Source organism: Diadema antillarum, unplaced genomic scaffold (genome assembly GCF_040938485.1).
Source record: "Diadema antillarum isolate AM-2024a unplaced genomic scaffold, OU_Dant_1.0 scf00000141, whole genome shotgun sequence".
In the NCBI taxonomy this organism is placed as follows: domain Eukaryota; kingdom Metazoa; phylum Echinodermata; class Echinoidea; order Diadematoida; family Diadematidae; genus Diadema; species Diadema antillarum.
The window spans coordinates 2158936-2186273 of record NW_027271030.1 but is presented as its reverse complement, the minus strand read 5'-3'; the positions used below and the strand labels follow the sequence as shown (position 1 = coordinate 2186273).

Sequence of the window (27338 nt, the reverse complement as noted above, 5' to 3'; positions counted from 1 at the left end):
GTCTATTGTTCAGAGAATTTGTAAGAACACACTCACATACACATCATTAGTTCTTGTGTAAAGTTCAATTTTGTACAGAGGGTTCAAATTTGACATAATCTAGACCTTTACTTTAAAATTAATCATGGATTTAACAAAACTGATTCATGCTCTCATATTAAAATCACCTCCATCAAAATTGTACACTATATATATATATATATATATATATATATATATATATAATATATATATGTATATATATATTATATATATATATGTATATATATATATATGTACATATATATATATATACATATATGTATATATATATATATATAGGTTTTGTTTATATCAATTTCATTGTTACTCGACATATTATAGTTTCGAACTATTTAGGATCAAAAGTGGGATTTTTTTTGTAACACCTAGTATTTTTGTGCATGCATACATAACATTAAATGATATAATGTAATATTATTATATGTGACATCATTATTTCTATATTATAGAAATATACATTTCCCTACCGAAACTCTGTCCAGGTTTTCCCTCACTACTTATCCTGGAAGCCGCTCTCCTTTATAAGGCTAACAATTTCACCCCCGACACCCCAAGACTCTGGAACCTTCACGTGTAGATCTACAAATCTTCGAATACCTCATTTTCACACCATCCATGTGGAATTTGGAGGTAAGACGCATGTAGACCATGATGTTTGAATATCATAATATTATCAAATGATATTACATAAATTTAATAATGCCCCTTCCCTTTGTTACTATTCCTTTACTACAAAGTGTTATCCTATTATAGTTCAATAATGGTCAATTGGTCCACTTAAGCTTTACAGACGCATTGCAAATTATTTTCACTTTCAATTTGATACCATCACTGCAATCGAAGTAAGAACAAGTCGTAACCAAAAAAAAAGATGTCCCCCCCCCCCCCCACTCAGCTGGTCAACTATACATTATGCTTGTTCCAAATTGTTACATTGTAGATACACCCTTTAGGGATAAGAATGGGTTCAGAATATTGTGATACCCCATTTGGAAGAGACGCCATCAAAATTACGCCCTTTTACAGGTGTTTGGAAGGGAATATATACTTACCCCTAATACTAATAGTAGTAATAGTACTAATACGTACTAAAAAAAAAAATAAAATAAAAAAAGTTCCGAGGTGAAGAGCGTCCACAATTTCAGCCCTTGCACGAAATGGAATGTCCCAGATACTTTTCCATGCTGAATATATCAAAGAAGATGTACTTCCATGCGAAAAAACAAAAAATGGCCAGTCCGGTGTGCTTTTCACCTAAACATGCACAGTAAACACATTCGGGAGAATTGGGGCAGACACCAAGAAGTCGTACTACCCGTATTCTAAAATTTCCGGGTTTTTAAAAACTAACCCTGTTCGGGACCATACTTCAGAATTGTTGGGGAAAGATGTGAGAACCACCCTAATTATTTTTTTCAACAATTTCTATGGATTTTTCCAATGGAATTGAGACCCTAAACTGCAACCCTTTTTCCGAAAAAATCGGAACGTTCGCTTGGTACAGAATGACAAATTCCCCTTATCATATTATACGAACTGAATTAAAAGCGAAATATCTGGGTTCCCAGTCATGTAGAAATATTAATGGAGGACATCAGTAAAGTTAAGGTAAATTTGCACTATAGCCGTTGATCAAAATAGATGAATTTCAAAACTTCGTATCGCTGGATAGGAAGGAGTCAACAATACATGACTTTACAATATAACCACGGTACAATGCACAGAGAGTTCCAGAGTTAACTTGTTACTGTTCATGGTTACGGGTACCATAATTTTCAGTGCCTTCAGAAGAAGACAAGTTTGTTTGTTTGTTTGTTTGCATTTATTCTGCTTCTCTCGACAAAACGCGTACATTGTGTTTCTCCTGTTCCGTCCTGTTTTCATGTGCTAAGTATTTTTGATTAGATATTCCCATGGAATCTTTTGAGTGGTTCACAATGAACAAGCATGCTTTTAGTGGACCTCTCACTTCTTTATATTTATTTTTTCTTTAAAGATAACCTTTTTTTGCCGGTACATATAATATGTATCTATATTTGTTAACTATCATCTATCTTTCCCATGGTCTAATGTTTGCCTATGATATTATTCTTGATCCATTCTGTGTTATTTTCTTTTCTCATGCACATTGCAGTATAATTGTAAAGTATTTATGGTTGCATAAATCATTAAAGGCAGTAGACCTACATTTTGATCTTCAGAGAGATCGTCAGCATAGGAATGGCATGACTGGACTGACGACCTTATTGGGAATTGCACCCGCTTTGCCTCTCGCAAATGGTAGATTTTTTTTTCAATAGTACGTCGTGATAGTCAAGAAAAGTCAAGTCAAGATATCCTTCATTATATGTCAGAAAACTGAAAAAAAAGAGAGCTATAGATTTTGACTGAGACGACGAGTGCGCTGGACGTTCTCCTCTCCCTTGCGTCGCGTTGAAAAGTAGCTTTAGATTACGCTGGGACGCAACGTATAAAAAATAAAAATCGCACGCTCATATATTCGGTGCATGAAGACCGTAGTTCTGTACGTTGCAAACTATGCGGACGTAAAAATAGCCCAGTACGCGTAGTGAAAAAATCAGGCGACGCAAGCGAAAAATAGATCGACTGGACACGCGCTTCTGCGCATGCCCCTGAACGTCCGCGCGTCAAAATCTAAAGCTCACTATGTCTGGAATTCTATTCACGTTTTCTTGGTACTCTTTATGATATCATAAAAATATAGCCTTCCCGTCCAGCAATTACGGCACATAAATTTGATTGGAAACAAACAAAATGTAATAATTACTTTTGAATCACTTGAACGATTTCCCCCAAACTTCATGTTGTGGCTAATGCACTCACTGAATTTACATTATTTTGTTTAAGGTTAATATTCCTTGAACATCACAAATTCCCACTGGGTCAGAACATAGTCTAAGTCTTGTCTCATACATAGATAAAAACCAAAGTCTAATTCATTCGCAAATTGAAACAAAGCAGATTACAGTACCGTACGAGGGAACTTGCTTTGTTTCATGTTTCAACAAATTTCTAAAATATGAAATATGGAGAGGAGGTAAACGCAAAAGCATATTTTCTGTCTTTTCAGCAAACCTCAATATTGTCATATATCCTGCCGAAATCCTCATATTCGACAATTTCTCAGCTTTATGGTTTCAAATGTTATCAGGGTTTCATTGTGACTTACGAATCAAGTTTACTCTTGTCGACTATTGACCGATTCGGGTTCGTTGAGGGCAGCAGACATTTTACGGCACAGGGCGCAGCCATAGTGGGTGTATCAGCCGACCCCCCCTGCTCTCCCCCACCCCGGGGCAACATGTTTATCACGCACTTGTAACAAAGGTTCGCGCACTAAGCAAGCATTCGCGCACTCAGTACGAGACGCCTATTGGCTAAAGCAGTTTTTCATTCTGCGCGCGTGCTAATGTAGGGAGAGGGGTAGGGGAGTGCGGAGGGGGGGGGGGGGGTCGGCTGATACACCCACTATGGCTGCGCCCATGCCAAAAATACACATAGCGCGTCACAGAATCGGTCAATACATTATAGTATCTCTTCCTTCCCGGTTTCGTCCACATTATTTAGGTCATAGTAAGCTGAAACAAGGGTTCGTGTCATAAAATTCTTACGAGAGGCTTTTGGCGCATAAGACACACCTGTGAGAGACTTATGCGGATTTGAAAGTGTCTCATAGCTACGTATGAGCCATTCTTTGGCCATTCTGAGATTTATGTTAAGACTTACTAGTGGTGACTTCAAGAAAAGGACCATGGCCGCATACAATTCCGTTTAAGGCTCCGATAGCGAACCAAACCATACCATATAACATGCCAAATTTGGAGCATTCGAGTGCTCTGTGGAGACAGACGGGTCACACGTTTTGCAGGAACCATACAGGGGTCCATAATAATGAGAAACTTTTCGCTCGTAAGACACACTTATGGGAAACTTCATGAAATGGATTTTTCTTCTCTACATAGCTACATGATAATGAGATTCATGTAAAGAATTTTATGAAACAGACTCTTGCATGGTCCTAAACATGGTTACTTACAAGTGTCCCGAACAAAGAAAATCAACTATTTGTATTGTAACACATTTTTTAACGTTTTCTTCTAATGCCAACATCTTGCACGGTACGGTACGTTTTTGAAGCACATCGGGAAGTGGTTCACTATAACATGTATCATAATATACGATGAATAACAGTACACGTTAAAAGCTTCAAGCACTTCTCTGGCATGGGGGTGGTACGACACGGTGAGCTTCAGATGAGCCCTTGTATTAACATCCTGCTGTCCTAAACTATAGTGCAATATGCTGGTTCAGTGGTTCTGTATGGTTCAATGTATCATCTATTCTCTGTTGTTATTTATACCCTCCTATCTTTCAGAGTACCGATGCCAAAATCCCTCTTGGCCAGCCTATGGAAGAGTTGTAGACCCCGAAGGGGGAACGGGTTGGAATTCGGACGGTTATCCGATGACGAAAACGATGCTTTTTGAATGTCGAGACGGATACCAACTGAACGGTGCCAGCAACACGACGTGTGTTCTCGGCGAATGGTCTCATCCGACCCCACGGTGTGAACGTGAGGATGTTTCCATTCATGCTTCGTTTTTGTTTTTCGTTTGGTTTGATAGCATTAGTCAGGTCAGGTATACTGCCTAAACACTCCGTTAGAGTGCCGTATCGTGTTTCAGATAAGTCCTTAATTTAGAAAGCTCTAGTTCATTTTGAACTTTTCTTGATGCCGTCGAATGTAAACCAAAGTTAGAAATTTCGTTTGCTTTGAGATGCAATATATGCAATAAACCAAAAAGGAAAGCCTAGGAATGAATGGTCTTTTTTGTTATTGTTTTTTTGTGTGCTTTTATGGCACTCTTTAACTGTAGTCGCCGCTCAACTACGTATAACTGTATTGCGCTTAGACTTTAAAAGTGACCGAATTTATAACAAATTCGTAAGGAATGTTTAAATCAACTGCATGCATGATTTGTTAGCTTGATTTATAGTCCATTGATTAAAATCATCGCACAATAGGCGTACCTTTTATACGCGCTTGTCAGCAAAATCAACTTAATCCAATCCAAGGACTAAATTTCATAGAGCCCGTGGGGGGGGGAGGGGGGAGGGGGGGGAGAGAAGCTTGGTTCCCCCCCCCCCCCCCCCCCACACACACACACACTTTACAGGGATCGAATGTCCCACTCTTTTGCGTGCAAAGTGGGAGGAAGTGGCAGCAAAAATATGGAGACTTATTGTTCTTGTTTTTGTTTGTTTGTTTGTTTGTTGTTGTTGTTTTTTGCTTGTCAGCCGACTTTCGGCGGAAAGAAGTATGAAGACGTTTTTGTTGGTTTTTTTTCTTGTCTTTTGATGTTCTTTCTTCTTGACTGACAGGCGATTTTGACACCCCCCCCCCCCTTCAAAAACGTAGCGCAGCCCTGAATAATGCCCAAATAAATTCAATAAAATGGTAATATGGATATCCATTTCTTTGTATGTAATAATAACGTAGTACATATTTTCCTGTAGCTATTAATTATATTCTTCAATTTTCTTGATTTAAGTCAATAAAGCAATCATCCCAGGGGCATCGTTCCGTTTCAATGATGGTGGGTGGGGGAGGGACTTGGAGTTGGAATATCTGTGCGAGGGAGCGGAGCGACCTAGCGGGGCCCCCCTCCCACACGAGGAAGATTTTGCATTTTCAGACCTGAAATTCAGCGATCTGGTGCACACTTTTGGTGAAATTTGGGATTTTTTTTTCCTATCAAAAGACAAGTAAGAAAAAGAAATATCCATAGATAATTGAATTACTACATCGTGGTATTTCAGCTCTTGCTCCGCCTGTGCGACATCACTGTGAAGGCCTATTAAATCGTGGGGCCTATCACCGGCGTAGCCAGGATTTGATCTTGTATAGGGGGAGCGGTTATAAAATGTTATCATCTAAATAAACTTCTGGTATTAATTCTAACACTGAATATCATGAATGCGACCGAGCCCGAGCGAGCGGAGCGAGCGAGGGAGGTGTGTGTGTGTGGGGGGGGGGGGGGGGGGGTAGAGGGGGAGGGTGTGGGAGGTGGTGTTCCCCCTCCCATGGTGAGACTGTTGCACATGGTGTAATTTGATACATGTTTTTGCGCGTTCTGTCGACTTGAAACAGTCCCACTTGCTTAAGGTAGCAATATATTTTAATGTCGATTATTTTAAAACAATTTGGCTATAAAATGGTATCATTTGAATTAACTTCTTGTATTAATTCTTACACTTAATATCATGAACGCGACCGAACCCGAGCGAGCGGAGCGAGCAAGGGAGGGAGGGTGTGGGAGGGGGATGTTCCCCCTCCCATGGTGAGAACTGTTTGCGTTTTGATGTTGTAACTGGTGCAATTTGATGTATGTTTTTGCGTGTTTTACCGACTTGAAACAGTCCCACTTGTTTAAGGTAGCAGAATATTTTCGATGTAGATCATCATTGAACAATTTGCCTTTATCCTATAAACTTCTTGTATTAATTCTTCCACTGAATGTCATGAACGCGACCGAGCCCGTGCAAGCGGAGCGAGCGAGGGGGAGGGGGGCGTCCCCACTCCCCACGGTGAGAACTTTTTGCATTTTGATGTTGTACATGGTGCAATTTGATGCATGATTTTGCGCGTTTTGTCGACTTGGAACAGTCCCACTTGTTTCAGGTAGCAACATATTTCGATGTCGATTGTTATTAAACAATTTGGCTATAAAATTGTATTATTTAGATAAACTTCTTGTATTAATTCTTACACTGAATATCACGAACGCGACCGAACCCGAGCGAGTGGGGGGGGGGGGGGGGGAGGGGGGGAGGTGAGGGGGAGGGTGTGTTCCCCCTCCCACGGTGAGAAAGTTTTGCATTTTCATGTTGTACATGGTGCAATTTGATGCATGTTTTTGCGCGTTTTGTCGACTTGAAACAGTCCCACTTGCTTAAGGTAGCAATATATTTTAATGTCCATTATTTTAAAACAATTTGGCTATAAAATGGTGTCATTTGAAATAACTTCTTGTATCAATTCTTACACTTAATATCATGAACGCGACCGAACCCGAGCGAGCGGAGCGAGCAAGGGAGGGAGGGGAGGGGGAGGGGGAGGGTGTGGGAGGGGATGTTCCCCCTCCCATGATGAGAACTTTTTGCATTTTGAAACAGTCCCACTTGTTTATGGTAGCAGAATATTTTGATGTCGATTATTATTGAACAATTCGCCTTAAATGGTATCATTTAAATAAAATTCTTGTATTAATTCTTCCACTGATAAGCATGAATATTGGTGTTCTGCATAAGCTACGTACTATATGTTACCATTAAATGCCCTGCATTCACTGTACAACACCACTATATTACCTTACGTACTATAACTACTGTAACCTCATATGGGGTCGTGCATCTGCCTACCTTTTTAAGAGACTAGTGGTGTTACAGAAACAGATTATTCGTCTTTGCGCTGGCTCACATTATCGTGCGCATACACATGATCTATTTCGACGCCTCGGCGTCTTATCTCTGTCTGATTTGGTTTTGTACAAGACTGGAATTTCTATGTATAAGTTTATTCACAATATACTTCCATCTGTTTTTATAGATTATTTCAAACGTTGTAATGAAATTCACTCAAAAAACACACGGCATCAATTCAATATTTATCCATTCTGTTTCCGAACAACTCGTGCCCAAAAACAGTCAATAAGGCTTCATGGATCTAATATTTGGAACTCCAGAATTCCGGAAAATCTTAAAAAGCTGCCTCTGAACAATTTCAAGAAAAAAAAATTCGATATGCTCTTGCTTTCTCCTCATTTTAGTCAAAATAGGAAATTTGAATTACATTTTTTTATTATGTATTTCAAATGAGCTGCAATCGGTAATGTCTTCTCGTACTATTTACACGTATTTTTGTAGTCTCGTTCTATACCTCGTTCTGTTTTGTTTGCTTTGCTTCATGTGATGTTATTTGTTTTGTTTTGTCCGCTGTCTTAGTATGTTTTATTCTCTCCATGTTCCCTTGATGTTATTGGTAATTTCTGTTAATATCAATTTTGTGGTTGTTTTAATATGCTTCATTCTCTCTGTGCTCCTTTTATCATTTGATAGTTTAATGTTTAAATTGCAATATGTGTATGATTTGTTTTCAAGGGTACATTCTATTTTAACAAGCCTTTGGCTTCCTCAGAACTGTACCTGCTACATTTTGTAAACATTTTATATCGAAGCGATTTTTATTACTGAATAAATGTATGAATTTGAATTGAATTGAATTGAATTGTCATGAACGCGACCCAGCTCGAGCGAGCGGAGCGAGCGGCAGGGGGAGGGTGTGGGAGGAGGGTGTCCCCCCTCCCACGGTGAGAACTTTTTGCATTTTGATGTTGTAAATGGTGCAATTTTATGCAAGTTTGGGTGTTTTATCGACTTGAAACAGTCCCACTTGTTTAAGGTAGCAGAATATTTTAATGTAGATTACAATGAACAATTTGCCTATAAGGGGAGGGTGTGGGAGGGGGAACACAAGACGGAGCTTTTGCGTTATTAGAATTGAAATAAAGCGATCTGAAGCACACTTTTTGTGGAAAATTCGGAAATTGTCATTCCTCAAAGTATACTAAGTCTATAGAGGGGGCCAAGCAATGGGAGGGTGGCAAGATACGTCTCCCATATTCGAGGGAGCTTTTTCAGTTTCAGAACTGAAATTCAACAATCTGGTGCACACTTTTGTTGGAATATCTGGAAATTTGTCAATCAGAGAAGGTGGGAGGGGATAAGCCCTTTTCCCTATTCCCCCTTCCTAAACGAGGGAGATTCTGTATTTTCTAATTGCATTTAAACGTTTTGGTGCACACATTTTGTGGCATATTTGGAAAACTGTCTATGTTCAAAGTGTAACCACAGTCTACTTGTATGCATATAGGGGCGGGGGTGGGGAGGGGACGGGCGAGCAGGGAGAAGGCGTGGGCGAGTGCTAACACCACCCTTCCAGTTTTCTATCAAAAAAAAAAAAAACGCAAGAAAATTTTTCCTCATTTCGGGAATCATTGGGGATCATAATGATATGTTTGCCCCTCCCCTCTTCCCCCGTCCGCGCTCCCCGTCCTCCAGGATCGACGCCCCTGCATACGAGGGTGCTTTTGCATTTTTGGAATTCAGATGAAAATATCTCGTAAACACATTTATGATGTAAACTGGGAAAATTTCAATCCCAGAAGTGTATACTATTTTTTTTTTTTGGGGGGGGGGGGGTAACCCTCCGGTAATTTGAAAGTATCTAGATATCTCCTCCCACCCACGGAACATTTGCATTTTTTAAACTGAAGTAAGAGACCAGGTGCACACTTTATAAGAAACATTTTAAAATCTGTCAATCTAAAGTGTATTAAGTAGAAAGGACTGAAAGGGGAGGGTGTGGAATGGGTTAGGCCTATCCCCCTCTTTCCCGAGGGAGATTTTTTATTTTCAGAATTGAAATTCAGCCATCTTTGGGTGAAATATTTAGACAGTTTTCTATCTAAAAAGAAAAAACATTTCCACATCTCGGGAGTTACGAGGAGGAGCAAAATGATATGTTTGTCCCCAATACTTTTATGGGGGAACCATCCCCCTCCCCCTCCATCGACGCCTCTGCATATGAGGGAGCTTCTGTAAGTGAAAGATCTGCTGCACACTCTTTGATAAAAAATATATAGGAAATACGTCAATCTCAAAAGTGTACAAAGTCTATCGAAAGGGCCCCAGTTGCGGAGCTTTTGCATATTTCTGATTGCAATTCAACGATCCGGTGCATAGTTCTGGCGGTAGTTGGACAATTTTCCATAAAGAAAGTTTGAGATTTGTCCTCGTCTCGGGAATTGCTTGGGGACAAATGATTTGTCTGCCCCAACATTTCCGTAGGTAAGGTAGGTACCGTAGGTTCCCCCGAGATAGATTCGACGCCCCTGATCATCCCTGGGTATGCCTATAGATGTATCAAGAGTCATCATCGTTTCAGGAATGATTCAGGAAATGGAGGGGGAGGAGTTCAATTATGGCGGTATAGTTTTTGTTATTGTTTGTTTGGTTTCGTACATAATTTACAGATGGTCCCGAGTTGCTCGCGTCATAGCATGTTTACATGTAAGCCTATGCTATTTGACGTTGTCAACGTCTGGACCATAATCGTCGGTTGAGAATGATAAGGGCGTTAAGTTGCCACTAAACCCATAGTGTTCAAGACAACTTAAAGCCCTTCTCATTCTCAACAAACGACCTTATGTCGATAATACTTTTTTCGCGAGCGAGAGAAGCGAGCGAGCGCTTGAGAAAATTATGTGTACATTATCCTACAAGATAGAATACTGTTCAGCTCTGTTACCTGTCTGAAGGCGGGCGTACGAACGTCATGCAATATGCCAAAATTGATACAATAACATTTCTGTTTCCTCCATTTTTTCTCAAATTTCAGGGGGGGGATGATTGTACAGGCCATACCCCCCCCCCCCCCTCCTCCATTTCGGGGGGGGGGATATATCCCCTCATCCCCCGGGATTTACGCCCATGACTATGGAGTTAAACCATGGACATGACTTTGACCATTTTCAGACGTACCAAGAGTGCGTAATTTGAAACGCGATTGCAATGAAGCATCATAAGGAACATGTTTCAATTTACACATTTTTTGCAGTGTGAATGCAATAGAAATTTGCGGAGGGTGATTTGAATCGTACTTCCAATTGTGATTAAAATGACAGTTCAGAGATGTTTTCAAATCATGATTCGCCAGAATAATATCAGGGAACAAAACAGTCGTGTGGACAGATTGACCTCAAAATCATGTTTTAGGAGCAAAAGGAGCTCATAAAGGTGAACTTTCAACCACTTCCGCAGAAAAACCACGGTCCTCAAAAGCGTGCGATCTTTCACTGGGTCTATTTCAACTTCGTCTAATAGCCGTTTCGTCTACAACCAGTTTGTTTTATGACCATTAGTTCAATCGTCACTTGGCCTGATTACCAGTTCGCCTACTTTCAGATAAGCTGAACCCATTTCGTCTTATACCCACGGTATTTTTGTTTCCATTCTACGTTCAATTATTATTTTTTAAATGACTGTTCAATTATTGAGTTTCTGCTTTGAACGGTCTTGTATCATCTCATTGCTTGAGTCATTCAGTTTCTCGTTACATGGCGTCGAAGTATTTTAAGATTGCATACACAATGTATAGATATCTACGTTGTATTATGCATCGTATCTGTCCGTGGTGGTTTTTTTGTTTGTTTGTTTGTTTGTTGTTGTTGGGTTTTTTTGTGTGTATGCTTTATTTTGTTTGTGTGTTGTTGTTTTTGAGTGATCCAGGTCGTACAAGCTCCACTTTTCAGTAAAGCACTCTTTTCCACCTCCACATTAACCGGTGGTTTTTGTTGTTTTTGTTGTTGTTGTTGTTGTTGTTGTTGTTGTTGTTACAATTACAGAGTGTGGATTGTTTTTTCGTTACATAATCATCCATGTATATATATATATATATATATATATATATATATATATATATATATATTATTACACTTTTTGGCGGGTCCTTCTTTCAAACCGTTGATCCCTTATATTGGACCCGTACATTTCCACATTTTGCGACTTTCCAGTTTGATCTACATATATTTTTGTTCTTTTCTTTTTATTTTGCTTCCTCGTTGTCAGGGGTCAAGTGCAGAGAGCTGTCTACGCCGACAAATGGCAACATGCACTCTGAAGGCGTGGACGTAGGCCACCTGGCGCTATTCGGCTGCGACTATGGTTACGAGAGAAGAGGACCAGATCTGCTCACCTGTGGATCGAACGGACAGTGGTCACATGAGCCGCCCACATGCCATGGTAAAGCGTGATAGAAAATGACATTACAGCTTTACATTAGTTTGACCATTCGTTTCACCTCCTGTCAGACTGGAGAGTTTCCATACTGATAGATACGACGTTCTACCATGGTTCATTGGGACACGTGTCCTTGTTTTGATGCATCATGTAATTTCAACGCCAAATGTCATAATTGTGGGCATTTCGTACAATTTCCGTATGCTCATGTTAATACTAATGTCTGTGGTGTGCACATGGTATCATTAAGCGGGGCTTCTTATTGAAGAGTGTTTATCACTCACGGTCATCACCTCGCCGATAAAGTGGTGTGAATTCCTGTGGGGATATCAGGGCAATTACCCCCCCCCCCCCGCTAAATACTGGTTAGTGATAAGGTTAGATTAAAGATTAGGGTTAGGAATAGGTTCAGGATTATGATTAGGGTTAGGGGAGGGAGAAAGAGAGAAAAGAGAGGGAGAGATAGAGAAGGGAGTGATAAGTATATTGTATATGTGCGCTATTTTTATCTTTTGTGGTGATATGTATCTGTCTTTGGTTTATATATATAAACACGTACATTAAGATATTTGTAGTATCTCTTTTATGACACTCTGGCACGATTCTGGATGCCTTCTTTTGTCTTCTGCTTATATTCCAGGTGACAACCTATGTATGTTCCATTATTAATGTTTATTGACGTAGTACTGAATGGTGAATACATGATATTGTCATTTACAATGGTTCCTCGTTGATTAACAACACACTCTTTGCTCTTGGCTGCTTTGGAAACGTAGAGATCCCGCCTCCCCCCAGTCCTTGCGACGACATAGAGTGTGAGGTGTGGCAGAAGTGCGTTGTGGACCACGCGGGAGGTGCGAGATGCGGATGTATCAGCCCCTTCGATTGTCCGGAACCCGCTAGTGGAGAACCTGCGGTCTGCGGTACGAACGCGCAGTTTTATCCAAGTCTCTGTCGACTGAAGGCGGTAGCGTGCCTCTCACGGACTGGGGTAGATGTGGCCTCAAGCCCGGATGTTTGTCACTTGGGCAAGTTCTTCTCATCCTTTCTGTCCCTCCTTTTTTTTCCAAGTAATCTTTATTTGATATCTATAGTTTTACATGACAAAACATTCGTCTTGAAGAATGCAATACAATCAACTATTAATGACACCGAAGACATACTCAGTTGGATGGAAGATCAAAAAAGACATCTAAGTTCATACACAAACTTACACGTACACACTTTACCTCTTTACCTACCCCTCCCCCAATGCAGTTGTCGGGTTTGATTGCTCACATCCAAATCCTACACTTTATAAATTATATCTAATAACAAAGAGCAGACCTCCGCCAGGCAGCCGTGATTAAAGTATCGCTGCCATTTCGTACGCAGTATAGGCCTATATTCAACACACATCAGTATCGGGACATCTATACACAATACATATGGTGAACATCTGATTATCAATTCTTGCTTATTGATTTGATTTGATTTGATTTGATTTGTTTTGATTTGATTTGGTTTAATATGACATGATTTGATTCATTGGTTCCTGTTTTATTATTGTACATGCATGCACATTAATATTATAAATCTATTCATACGTTGTTGGTGGCATACATATTCATAGGCATAGGTTATTTTAAAGGATTTTTCTACATTGCCTTTACAATGTACAGAAAACTGTAGTAGCAATACAATGAATGAAACAGAAGGCCTACAGCTTAAGCATAGCTTGATTTGCATGAAGCCCTCGTTCACAATAAATTGTAGGGAAAATAGGAGGGAGGGATGACTTGCGTAGAAATAAGATAGAAGAAGGGAAATGGGAAAGGAGAGGTATGTCGGCTTTCACTAAACAAGTGTATTACACAAAGTTAGATCACCTTGATCACTGATCAGCAAAGCATGGCAAGATACCGTAGTACAGGTGAGATAATAATGATAATAATAATGATAATGATAATAATAAAAGCAGAAGTAGTAATAATAATAATAGTAATAATAAAACAGGTCATGGTCGGTAATTACGTAATAGACTGAGTGCAGCGATGTGTCCACGAAAGAATTTGATGTATAGCACACTTACATAATTATATGGCAACGAAATCACTGATATCCAGCAATGTCCAGAAAGCAACATTATATTTACAGCTTTCTTAAAAGAGTACGTGGACTTTAAAATTCGAATTTAAGAAGGAAGAGAGTTCCAAATATCGGGTACGGTGTGCCTGATAGATTTCAGCCATCACCACCGCTTTTAAGGATTATACAAATGAAATTGATCAGATTGTCTTATTACGTCCTTTATACTCTTATGACCTTCATGACCCCGAATCTATTTTTCCTTCTTACTTCATTTTAAACACTTCCTGCAAGTCAAGTGAAATCCGACCATCCGTTTTTTAGTTATTGGAATATTATGGAGGGGAGAAATGTGGAGCAGGGGGCTTGAAGCTCCTTTCACTTGCCTTCACTGTGTTGACAATATTATGAGCATGGCAGACCTACATACAGTTCGATCGGGACACCCGTTCGCCGTAAGGTGGTACAACATAACATTCCGTAACATTGTATTTGTGAGTATGGTACAATTCGTGACACCCATTTGCCGCAAGGTGATAAAATAGGGAGCTTTAGATTTGGGGAGCGGACGTTTGAGACGACGCTAGAGCTGGACGTTCCCCTCTTCCCTGCGTCGTGCTGAAAAGTAGCATTAGATTGCGCTGAGACGCAACCTATGAAATATAAAATGGCGCCCCATGAACGATGCATCAAGTAGCTCTCTACGTCGTGAATTGAGCGGACGTAAAAATAGCACAGAACGCCTATTGAAAACTCAGGCAACGCAAGCTAAAAATAGATCGACTTTGACACGCGATTCTGCGCATGCTCAGAATATTTTTTTTTTTCTCTCTCCCTTTCTCTCTCTCTCTCTCTGAACGTCCCCGTCGCGAAAGCTCCCTTATATAACATTCCGCATGCGTACACATCCCTGCTATGTTCTGATCAGAAGAAAACGCTTGTCGATCAACAGGAATAACGGAGGCGCCCCTGGAAGTTTCCGCGAGTGACTTGGAGGGTGCTGGCTCATCCTTTTCGTCAAACACGGCTTATGGTCTGACTGAGGTTATCAACATTGAAAGCAGCGAGGTACCTCTTGAATTTTGTAACATAGGAGGCTGTCAGTCCGTAACGGTGCAAGATTCGTGCGAGGACATCACTGCAGGTATATATACGGCAGACATTCTCATATTAAAGTTTATGTATCATTGTTTCATGCAAGACGAACACTAAAAGTATAATTTACAAAAAAGATGGTCGACATTAAATCAGTTATTACGTAGGCCTGCAATGTTATTTGATTAATCTTACTTAAAATTGTCAGTAACTACTAAGAGAAAATGAAAAAATTCCAAATTATGCCTGAAAGCGTAGTTCGGCGAAGAACAGTCACATTTTCACTTATCTATAGAATAATAAACGAGCACGTGACTTACCTCCTTCAGACAGTAAAGACTGGATAATATTACACTCGACATAATCTTATGTCAGTAAAAATCAAGTCGATGAAATGTGCACTTGTCATGATTTTGTGTGTGTGTGTGTGTGTGTGTGTGTGTGTGTGGAATTTTCCGCGTATTTTCTTTATATTGTTGCCTAAAGTTACGTCATGAAGTGTAGTAATCTCCTTATCCAGCGATGATGGTATACCGAAACTTTGAAAATATGTAACTTTTGACTCGATTGTCCGCTTTTCCACAAACTTTCACTGATTTGTTCTACACACATTACTATTAATGCTCCTTTCAATCGATGCTCCTTTGTATTGGGCTTTCGATTTCCTGTTAACTGTATAAATTAATGTAGTATTTAAGTCTATGAAATATGTAATGACTGCGTCTGATAACGAGTACTATGCTTAGAGTTTTTTTTTTTTTTCAAGTCTTCATTATGTAGAGTCAAGTGCAAGATGAGCCATGTCATACAGAGGAGCAAGTTATGATGATTTACCGGCTTGTAAAAGAAGGCAAAAACGAGGACAAAAGCAGACACTTCAGTTTGCAAATTACACAGCTCGTTTCTACGAGAGTTTTCAATGTCAAATGCGATAGCCGTGACGTGTTACCCATAATCATAATCATAGTGACAGCGATAGGCTAACCGGCCGTAGCAATGCACAGGTGCACAAGGTTGTTGTTGTTGTTGTTGTTGTTGTGTATGTGTGTGTGTGTGTGTTTTTGTGGTGGGTTTTTTTTTTTTTTTTGGGGGGGGGAGGGGGTATGGGAGCCATTGTCTTGAAGCAGAAGGTACACGTATTAGTCCAGCGGATATGGAAAAAAAATCATGTACTTATTGGTAAAAGCACCATACTTGGTAAACATGTACATGATGCCAATACAAGTCATTTCTGATATGGAAGCCACTCTGATTCTCCCTTTGGCGACCGTGGCGGCCATTTTTCAAAATGACCGCCATGTGATATAGTAATGCTGCGTATTTTGGAAACTACAAGTCCGATAGTCGTGATTCTTGTACCAAAGTATAGGTTTTGAGGGTCAAGGATTCCAATAAAACAATTTTTGAGGGTATAAAACCATGGCAACCTACTTACTGGCGGCCATTTTGAAAAAATATGGCCACCATGCTAGATATAACATATCCTTAAAATGTATGGACAAAGGGTCATGACTGTGGTACCAACTTATATGTTTTGGGGGTCCAGGATTCCGATAAAATCAACTGTAAGTGAATATGAATCGTTTCATCCTACGTTTTGGCGGCCATTTTAATGAATATGGCTGCCATACAACAGATAATGAATAATCAATATTGTATAACTTCGAACTCAAAAGATATATAATCACGATTCAAGTGTAAAAATATAGTTTTGGGTGAAGGTTTTCAATATAATGATGTCATAGCAAAGTGAATAGGTTCGTCACATCCTTTGTTTTGGCGGCCATTTAATAAGTATGGCCTCCCTCCAGTTATATAGCGTATGAGTGTTATGAAAGCGGGATGCCCATTGTGGACTGATTCTGGTGTAAACGTTTGTTTTAGGGGTCAACAATTACTTGTTCACTCGTTTTTAGTATTCTAATGTGGAACATCTGGGCATAGTTGACTTTGTAAGCATTTTGGAAAATATGCTCAACTTCCTTTATAGGATTTTTGTGTGTACAGTGTATGTGAAAAACATGATCTTCACAATTTCATGTCTGAAGTACATATCAATCAAGATTATACATTTTCTAGAAATATAGACTCTCGCTTTCTCCGGTCCCTGGAACATGGAATGAAAATCATAGTTTCCAACCAATATAGTACATCTGTTTTCCTTGGAAACATTACACTAAGTGTGAGAAAACTTCTAAAACTTCTTGGGTCACTTACATCAAATGTAAACCCACTATTATGTATGTCTAAAAAATCCATGATTGACCAGGCTGTTCTGATACTTACATCTACACTGAATCTTTTACATCAAACGATAAAGTAAATATAATAGGTATTATACAATACATCTTTATAGGTTAACATCTAATTGTCATTTGTAGCTCCACATGAGTCTACTAGCAAAATATAAACTACAAGAAAATTATGCTAATTTATTGTTTAAGGAAAACCTCAAAGAAATACAAATTTTTACGTTCATAATTATTGGAAGATAAAACTGCAGAATAAAATATTCAGTAAATCGATCTTACCGGCACCAGTAGAAATACTGAAGACGTTCTATAAAGCGCACCTGCATCTATATATGCATTCACGTTCATCACCGCTCATCAATGGATGATCAGGAATACTAATTGTTTTGGATTGTCAGAGCTCATTCGATTCCTTCATATGATTCCTTATAATTTTGTGTACTCTCTAAAAAAAATCGAGTGAAAATTTTCACTCTAAAAAGAGTGAATACAAAAAAGAGTGAATTTCGAGTGAAATTGGAGTGAATTTTGAGTGAAAATGCTCATTTTCACTCATTTTGGAGTGACGTCAGGGATCACTCGAAGATTTTGGAGTGATCCCTGACGTCACTCCAAAATGAGTGAAAATGAGCATTTCACTCAAAATTCACTCCGATTTCACTCGAAATTCACTCTTTTTTTGTATTCACTCTTTTTAGAGTGAAAATTTTCACTCGATTTTTTTAGAGAGTAAGTTTTGACAAGGTCATGCTATGAAATAATGAACAAGAACTGAAAACAAACTTTAGAAATCAGTAGGTCTTATAAGACTGCAATAATCATGTCTTTGTGGCTGGAAACTATGACAGTACACTAATTGTCCTCTCCTGTCTATGCATCCAAAATGGGGGGGGGGGGGGGTGAGTCTTCTATTCCATCCTCACCATTTATTCTACCTTTGATATTCAACATAATTATCTTTAGTATTCCAGGTATGCAACAATTGTACTTATGTGATGTTCAATACCTACTTGAACAGTGAATGTGATAGAGGTATGGTCAATCAACAACAATCAATGAACAATAAATATACATGTTTTTGTTGATCATTAATTTCTTACTTTATTTTATCAAAGCTCAGCAACGGAGACTACCCAACTTTAAGGTCAATTTTCGACAATAATCCTATTCAAGCATTCCACATTGTGATGTGCGGCCTCAATTCTTTGTGGTCAGGCGGACGTCCACTTGGGCGCGGACAACCCCCGGAAGGGTTGCGGAAGCAAATTTTGTTATTTCGGCATCCTGTCCGCCACAGACGCGGAATAACTTTGTGAATCGGCTTGTCCTAGGACTGTCCGCGGACTGTCCGCGGACTGTCCGCGGACTGTCCGCGGACTGACTGCGGACATTCCTAGGAATCACTCCGGAAGAGCGCGAAATACCTCGGAATATGCTAATCGTAGCCGGGCAGTGCGGAAATATCTAGGATTACACCAGGAATGAACGCGGACAATCAGGATGCCTTCCGGACAACACAAGTTAGGCATGCGGACAAACTGCGGACAATACCAGGAAAATGGAAAGGTATAAATTTGGCGCTGACTTTGACTTTTCCTCATTTGACTGCTAGCCGTCGTTGATGCTCCCTGTTGTGCTTCCGCAGTAGCGGCTGATATCATATTAATATGATTGGTCAATATTATTTGATAAATGTGACCACCAAAAGTCGAAGAATAGGATTGTCTGCATGTCGGCTGACGACTCATTTTTTTTTTTTTTTGATTTGTCTCATCTGGGAGAACAATTTTTTCTCTGCCTACAGTCACATGGATGATATTCGCAAACTTTTTGAACCATATATATATATATATATATATATATATATATACATAAAAATGTAAATGTATATACATATATATATGTATATATAATCATGCTGATAAGGTAGTCCTCGTGTGGGCAAGATAAAAAGATAAGTAACAAAACTGCAACAAAGTTCATGCTGTATTCACCAACGATTTATTTCTTCACAAGAAATAAACCGTTGGTGAATACAGCATGAACTTTGTTGCAGTTTTGTTACTTATATATATATATATATATATATATATATATATATATATATATTCTTTATTCCCTTTTTTTAGACCTGTGCTTTATCCATCGTGAAGTATATACATGTTTTGTCTGATACTTCTGTAGAGCATGCCAAAATGATCCTAATCATTAATTTTTTTCTTTCTCTGATATTTACCCTTGTGCATCTCTAACCCTCTCTTATTTTGATCACTTTTGAACATTTTCAAGTCCGAGAATTTTTTTTTCATGCTTAGAGCTTACTAGCCTATTGTCAATGAAGTGTAAAAATAGGGAAATATTTTTAACCTACTTTAATTTACTTTTTTTTTTTTTGGGGGGGGGGGTTCAGCTGGGCTGTCAAATTGGACAATCGAGTTTATTTGCAACTAAAACAAAAAGAGAAGAAAAAAATATTAGGTAATAACAACTACGAAAATCATTCAGGTAAAGAATATTTCTGAAATGATTTGTGATGCTTAATGTGTACTTAAATATATACACTCAGCAAAAAACAAAACAAAAATAAGACAGAAATTTAACACTTTTTCGAGTTCATGATTTATTGCTTTTTTCCTCATTTAACTTGAATTTTGAAGTGACAGAAAATTCTTCATTTTCCTCCATCATCTTTAGCTTTCATTGTTATTTTGGGCTTCAAAGATATTACATTGTAATGAGACCACAGGTATATCTTTGCAACTGAATTCATGCTTTTTAGTGTGATGACTTTGTCTTTTGTTCTAGTATGTTGTATCATTAGAAAGCATTTACGTATGAATAACAACTTGTTCATGTTTATATAATACATTAACATTTAGCCAAAAATTCTATGCTTTTTTTTTTCTGAGTGTACTTCCACCTACTTTTGTGATTTTTCAGCTGGGCTGTCACATGGGACAACCTAGTTTGTTTGCAAATAAGATACGAAAGAACATAAAGGAAAATGTACTATAGTAAGTAATAGGAACCAGGAAAGTCACTCAGATGAAAAATAATTTCTGAAAAGATCAAATCAAAACAAACTTACTAGGAAGTTAGGGGGCTGATTTCACTTCTTTCTGGTTGCTTTTGGCACAGTCTCTACTACCTTATTCTTTGCCTTCTGGGACTGGAAATTCCTTAGATTTACCTGTTCTTCATCACTAGACGAAAGGTATGCCTGTGATGGGGATATTTGCAAGGGGGCCCCGCCTCCCTTCTTGCTCATTTTGCGTTTCATTGGCATGACGCTCGCGGAAAGTGTCGACATTTTCGAGTCTGGATCACAAAATTTCTGCATCGGTTCCGGACACTTGCATATATAGATCCGCATCGGCTCCGCGCTGTCCTAAAACATTCCTGGTGTCTTCCGCTTTCATTCGGGAAGCTTCCCCACACCGCGGGATTCTTTCCGGAGCGTGTGCGGAAGGAGCGGAAGGGTTCCGGACAAGCGGGACATCCTCAGGACATCGTCAGGACAAGTCGCCGAAGGTGTCAGGAAGTTCATTTCCGCGTCCAAATTTTGGTCTCGATCAAAATTTGGACGCGGAAATTTTTCTCTCTCCCGAAGGTGCGGAAACGCCCGGACATGTTTAGGACAGTAAGCGGACACGTTCAGGAACGTGCGGACAGGTTCCCGAAGGAGTGCGGAATACCAAATTTGCATTCCGGAGCTTGTCCGCGTCTTGTCCGCGCCCTAGTGGACGCCTGGTCTTAGTCTCCCAAGGCAGTGGCTTTTGTTCGATGCTGAAATTTGTTGAATTGAGTTAAGAAATTTACGCTCGACCCGTCTTTACAAAAACATCTGTAGAATGAAAACTACTCTACCAAATCGGATGATTTTGGTGTCATTCTTCTTCTAGATAAATTCTCTATAACTCTATGTCATTCATTTTGGCATCAAAGTAATGCATTTGTGCAAATATCTGCGAAAACTCGCGTTTCCGTTAATTCTAGTCCACACTGTATATAATGTGTGTGTGTGTGTGTGTATGTGTGTGTGCATACTCTATGAAGTGCGGCAGTCATATCTATCAAAATGGACATGAAAATGAAATGTGTTAGTTCTATTCATCATCACTGGCATAATAATAATGACAGGGCCCTCTGGTAGAGCAGTAGCAACACTGAAGAGGCTACCCTGGGTAAATAAGACCTTATTATTATTAGGCCTATTTAAAACAAATGCTTGTTTAAAATCATTGACCCCAATTAGTTTCAAAGACGTACGGTATAGTAGGCCTATATATTGCGGTGGCCATGTTTTAAAATGGCAGCCAAAACATAGGATGTGATGGTTATATATACACGAAAAGATGTATCCATTTAAATAATTGAACCTCAAAAACATATTTTTGTACCAGAATCATGAAGATGCATCCATTGGTTTTAAAGATATATGAATAGAATGTAAAGCGGCAGCCATGGGGCTTTTTTTTTCTTTCAAAATGGCCGCTAATAAGTAGGTTGCCATGGTTTTATCCTCTCAAAATTATTTTATTGGAATCTTTGACCCTCAAAACTTGTACTTTGGTACAAGAATCACGACAATCATGCTTATAGTTTCCAAAATAAACAGCATTGCTATATCACATGGCGGCCATTTTGAAAAATGGCCGCCACGGCTGCCACAGGTGGAATCAGAGTGTGCTTCCATATCAGAAATGACTTGTATTGGCATCATGTACATGTGTACCAAGTATGGTGTTTTTACCATAATGTGCATGATTCACCCTTATGTGTTCTATATCCAGATATCTGCTGGACTATATCAGGTAGTGTTAAAGGGATAGTACAGTTTGTTTCAAACGATACTTTTTTTTAGTATATTGATTTTGGAGAAAATGAGAAACATCCTATGAAATATGAACAAGATTATTTATAATTCTAAGAGTAATTTTATTTCAAGTGTGTTGAATTTTGATGACAATTGCTTGTGAACTGGCTGATATATATCCCAAACAAAACGATCCTAATGATACGTGGGACCCACCTTTTATTAGGATCGCTTTGTTTTGTTTTGGATATCACAACCATTTTAAACTGATTTTCATCAAATAAACTGTGATTTCCTCTTGTTGTATGCTTTTTAACATTCCATACAGTGGTTGCTAAGAATCTTGCAAAAAGTTGAAAGCTGAACAGTTGCTAAGAATCTTGCAAAAAGTTAAAAGCTGAATTTTAATGCACCTTAACCAATACTGTACAATTCCCCTAATAGCGATACTCGCAAGAGTTTATTCCGGCTTACAGATAATCGTTCATTGCGATCACTTTTAACGCTTTATTTTTGTTTTTCCCCAACCTAGTCCTAATTGCCAGGGCAGATGGGTTTGATTTCATGACTGGCCGAACTCCAATCACGGTGAATAATGTTCTGACTACCGACGGCAACCCCGGTTGGAATGATGGTTTGTAAATTGATACTTGAATATGAATTATACGTATACTGGGCCTGTGTATTGGAAATTTCGGATAAGCCGAAAGCGATCTGGCACCAAAATGATATTTTTTCTGCCTTGTTTGTTATACCTCGTTATATGAGTTCAACTAGGTAATGTCTTAAAGGAACTTCGCAGTGCAAATGCATGTTGACTTGTGCTAATTCAGAATATGCTGTCAACATCGTGGTCTAATGAATATGTAAATACGTGCCAACTTGCTTTTTATTTCATCTTTCTGCAGATTACTTGGATACGCACACACACAATCACACACACACATACACATACACACACACACACACACACACACACACACACAAATACAAGGTTTTGTCATTGAAAATGATTGGTCAAACACTGTTAAGTACTGATATGATTAACAAAAGGCATTGGGATGCACCTTTTCTGAGACTGAACATAACTTGCATGTTTCCATGTTTAGTATACTGATATAATCAATATAAAACATTGCAGGGAAACGTTATACCGAGCATGACCTAGTATATTTGCATTCACGGTCCCTTCAAAGAACTACAATTCATTTTGATCTCATCTACAAAATAATAAAAATGATCTTGCTGGAAATATTGGATAGAATTTGTTTCAATTCAATCTACTTCAGCATCACGTATAGGGGGAGAATACGCGGAAGAAGTAAATGGTTACAATCGAGGTGATGTTAATTGCTATTTTATACACACAGTACGTGTTGCACAGTCGTAACAGTGGTCATAATACTTTCTTCGTGATTCTGTGCAATGCACATTCGAGTATATACTACTAGTATCCTGATTGTGTGTAATAGCTATAGCTCGCTTAATAACTTCGTCTGATATTGTGTGTAAATATATTCATATGTATGTATGTGTGTGTGTATATATATATGTATGTATATATATATATATATATATATATATATATATATATATATATATGTATATATTATAATATACAGTGTACATACACGATAATATGGATTACGTGTGTCATGCACATGTACACGATTAGACCTACGTCGAATTGACCATAACAACACAATTTCGAAATGATGTCATATCGTGTCATGCGTATTTTGACGGATTTTTATATATCTATTTCTTATACAACAGCATTTCATATCACACATCCTGAAATCTACATAATCCTCACAACCATAACTCACACAGAACGTCCACTTTTCGCCTCAACCCCAAGACATTCATATTTTGCGTGCGTCATGGTTTTGGTATCGTGTTTGTTGTTCAACCAGGCCGATATTCGTTCTTAAATCCTGTCAAACACAGTGCGGGAGATAATTTTGGTGGACCCTATTGATGAAGAGCAAAACTGCATCTGTGCCGTCTTTTACATCGGGGCCTACGACATCATGATATTCAGGCGACCTTTACGCGAGGATGGCCGAGCTGAGCTTCACTCCTCCGACTTCGTTCGGCCGTACTCCGATGACCTGAAAGAAGAAATAATGGCGACGTGCTTCGCGTCGAGCAGTAGGTTTTACCGTCTTAAAGGGGAAATCCAGTCCAAATATAAGTTTATCTGATAAGAAAGAGTAAAATATTACGAGTTCAACGTTAAAATCTAGATCGAAATCGGGTGAAAAATAAGGAAGTTATGACATTTCACATTTTTGCTACTTTTTCAGGAAACAGTTCTTGGACAGTCAATATGAATATGCAAATGGAAAAGTGAGCATGTCATTCACTCGCAACTTGTCATATAGTTGGTACATAAAATTCTGAAATTTCCAGTTTTTCATTCAAACGCAATTATGCCCGAGGCTCAAATCCTGGTATACATGTATCCAGCTGATCACTATTCTGAAGTTATTCAACCAGGAGTAACATATTTCAGACTTCAAGGACAGAAACATTTGATTTTCGCAATTTTTTTTTCACGATCAATGGAAAATTGTGAGGGTATGACATGGGTTGGCTCACTTATTTGCATATTCTTATCCACTATACAAGAACTGTCTTGCAGAAGTTAGCAAAACTTTAAAATGTCATAACTTCCTTTTTTTCATCCAATTTCAGTCAAATTTTTACCGTTAAACTCGTAAGATTTTATTCTTTTTATATCAGTCTAAATCTAAATCAACCGAAGTTGAGTGGCCTTGGCACTACTTATACACCTTCAACAAAGATTTTACTCCAACATTCCAAAGGGAAATGGTGTCTGCATTTATAGACAAAGCCTAAAAGCGACATATCGGAAAATCAATATTAGTAAAAACATGCAGGACCAATGTTGAAAGCATTACATAACCTTCATGCTTTCACACTGTATAGGCTTATAGATCGTCCTGTCCGGGATCTTACACAGATTAAAGTCGTTAATTCGGTCCGGTAGACCATTATGTTCGCTAATTGACAAATATTGCTGGGAAAGTCCACCACATGATCCGAGTCCTGTTTCATAAAACTTGCGATAGTTATAAGTTACTGAAATCCTTGCATATGATTGGCTGAGGGCGAAATTATCATAGAAATGTGGCAGTTGTCACTGATAACAAGTTTTGGTTGAGTGAAACGGATAATCACAAAGAATAATGAAGCCATAAAAGCGATGTAAAACGTCATCATGACAAATTTATTACACCATTATCTAGCAATATGATGTAAATGTTCTTCTCTTTTTTATCTCCTCAATAAGATTTACGAAAAGATGTGACATTGCTCTACTGAATGTCTGATTTCAATCCATATTCTACTGCTTTGCTCTTTGAACTGTACGTATAAAAAAAAATAGAAAAAAGCATATATTCGACTCCTGTCAAGTTAGTGGGGCAGATATGTGAAAAAGATGCTCACAAAATGGCGGCCGACCCAGTGGTCAGATCTCTTGGATCCGGCAACTTTCGAAATCTGCGCCCCAAAATACCCCTAAACGCAAAATTTCATACTCTCCGCCGGATGCGAGCATCTCGACCAATTTTTACTTCATATATATCTGCCCCCCATTGAGTGTATCTGCAGACAATTGTTGTTTTAACGAAGTCCTCGGGACCGGCAGTTTCCTTTCGTTAATATCGAGCTTGCGTTGTAGCCGAACAAATAAAGTATATAAAAAGTCATATACATAATAATTTTGGGACCTGAATTTCACATGGTGGTATCCGAAATTTCGTTTACCAGTGTTTGTTTAACGGGAGTGCACTGTACAACCTTGGTTAGTATGTTTTTGTCCACGATGACCCTCTCTACCCAGGTGTAGAAATGGGTACATGCTGGGGTAATAATAGTGGCAGCACCCTCTGAAAGAGAGGTAATAATAATGAAGAGGCTTTGAATACCCTCGATGAAAAAGACAATTACTTTAAACAATAATATATCGAGTTTCAGTTCGCTTGATTTAAACATTGGGTGTTTTTTTTTTGTCTGTGTTTGTTTGTTTTATTTATTTGTTTGTTTGTTTGTTTGTTTGTTTGTTTGTTTGTTTGTTTCAATTAACACACGCCCTACTATTCCAACGTTTTCAGCTCCTGACGCAGGTGAACTTGTCCCATGGTTCAGTTCCGTAGTGACGGAGGAACAATCCCTAGATGCAGAGAACACGGGTAGGTTCCCTTGCCGCCGTTCCCGGCCTAGAAAGATTAAAGGGGATGGCTAGTAACTGATCAGTGGGAATCAGTGGGAATGCTGGGGGATGATTGTTCCAATCCTTGTGGGATTCATTTAAGAGTACATTATATCATATATGTATATTACTGTGTATTGTTGCGTGAAAATTATTTGCTTCAGAATAGTCTCATATTCAAGTAATGTGCCGTTAACAATCGCCCCGTCACTGTACAGGCATGCTAACCTGGAAACATTGAACTGCACATTACTTGAATATGAGACCATTCTGAATCAAATAATTTTCACACAACAATAGATATATAACGTAGGGCCTACTGTTAAATGAATCCCACAAGGATTGGAACAATCACCCCCCCCCCCCCCCCCCCCAAGCATTCCCACTGATAAGTTATTAGCCATCCCCTTTAAATCCTGTGTCAGTCAATAAAACCGAGCACCCAAAATGGAAGTGCACATACCGTACTCATCTAGGTCGGGGAATAAAAAATCAATAGTAACTCACAAACGAATCTCCTAACATGATCCAAGCCGAGATCCCTGCGTTCATTTAATCAAAGAATCTATCATAATAAAATTGTCCGTATCTGAATGAAGACTTAATGGGAAGACAATTGTAGACGATTCAAAGATTCGATAAATTATCAAATAGCATAATTAGTTTCATAGAATTTACAAGAATTCAAAAAATAATAATATAAAGAGTAATTCAGTACAATTTTGTTTGGCGTTAGCTGTTCCTTAAAGTAGCATTTAAAAGCATCGTTTTATTCTGTGGCTGTACAGTATCTTAATAATCATCTCACATAATATACTTCTAAGGAATAGGATGATTAGGAATGCCTTGTTCATCAGAAAGGAAATTATCTAGCCTTGATGCATTACATCAAAGTATGGGATCCAGCATATTTACTGTATTTGTAAAATCAAATTATGTAATG

At 38.7% G+C, this 27338-nt stretch overlaps 1 protein-coding gene across 1 annotated transcript in view; it reads left to right on the top strand.

Moving 5' to 3' along the window:
• The window catches only part of LOC139721360 (complement factor H-like), a 78109-nt gene that overhangs the window by 49794 nt on the left and 977 nt on the right, over positions 1-27338 (top strand). The window contains exons 22-29 of the mRNA XM_071632677.1: positions 525-672; positions 4439-4636; positions 11752-11925; positions 12699-12950; positions 14942-15133; positions 22685-22786; positions 24103-24306; positions 26298-26375. Coding sequence (XP_071488778.1) covers positions 525-672; positions 4439-4636; positions 11752-11925; positions 12699-12950; positions 14942-15133; positions 22685-22786; positions 24103-24306; positions 26298-26375 — 1348 coding nt within the window. The remainder of the gene's footprint in view (positions 1-524; positions 673-4438; positions 4637-11751; positions 11926-12698; positions 12951-14941; positions 15134-22684; positions 22787-24102; positions 24307-26297; positions 26376-27338) is intronic.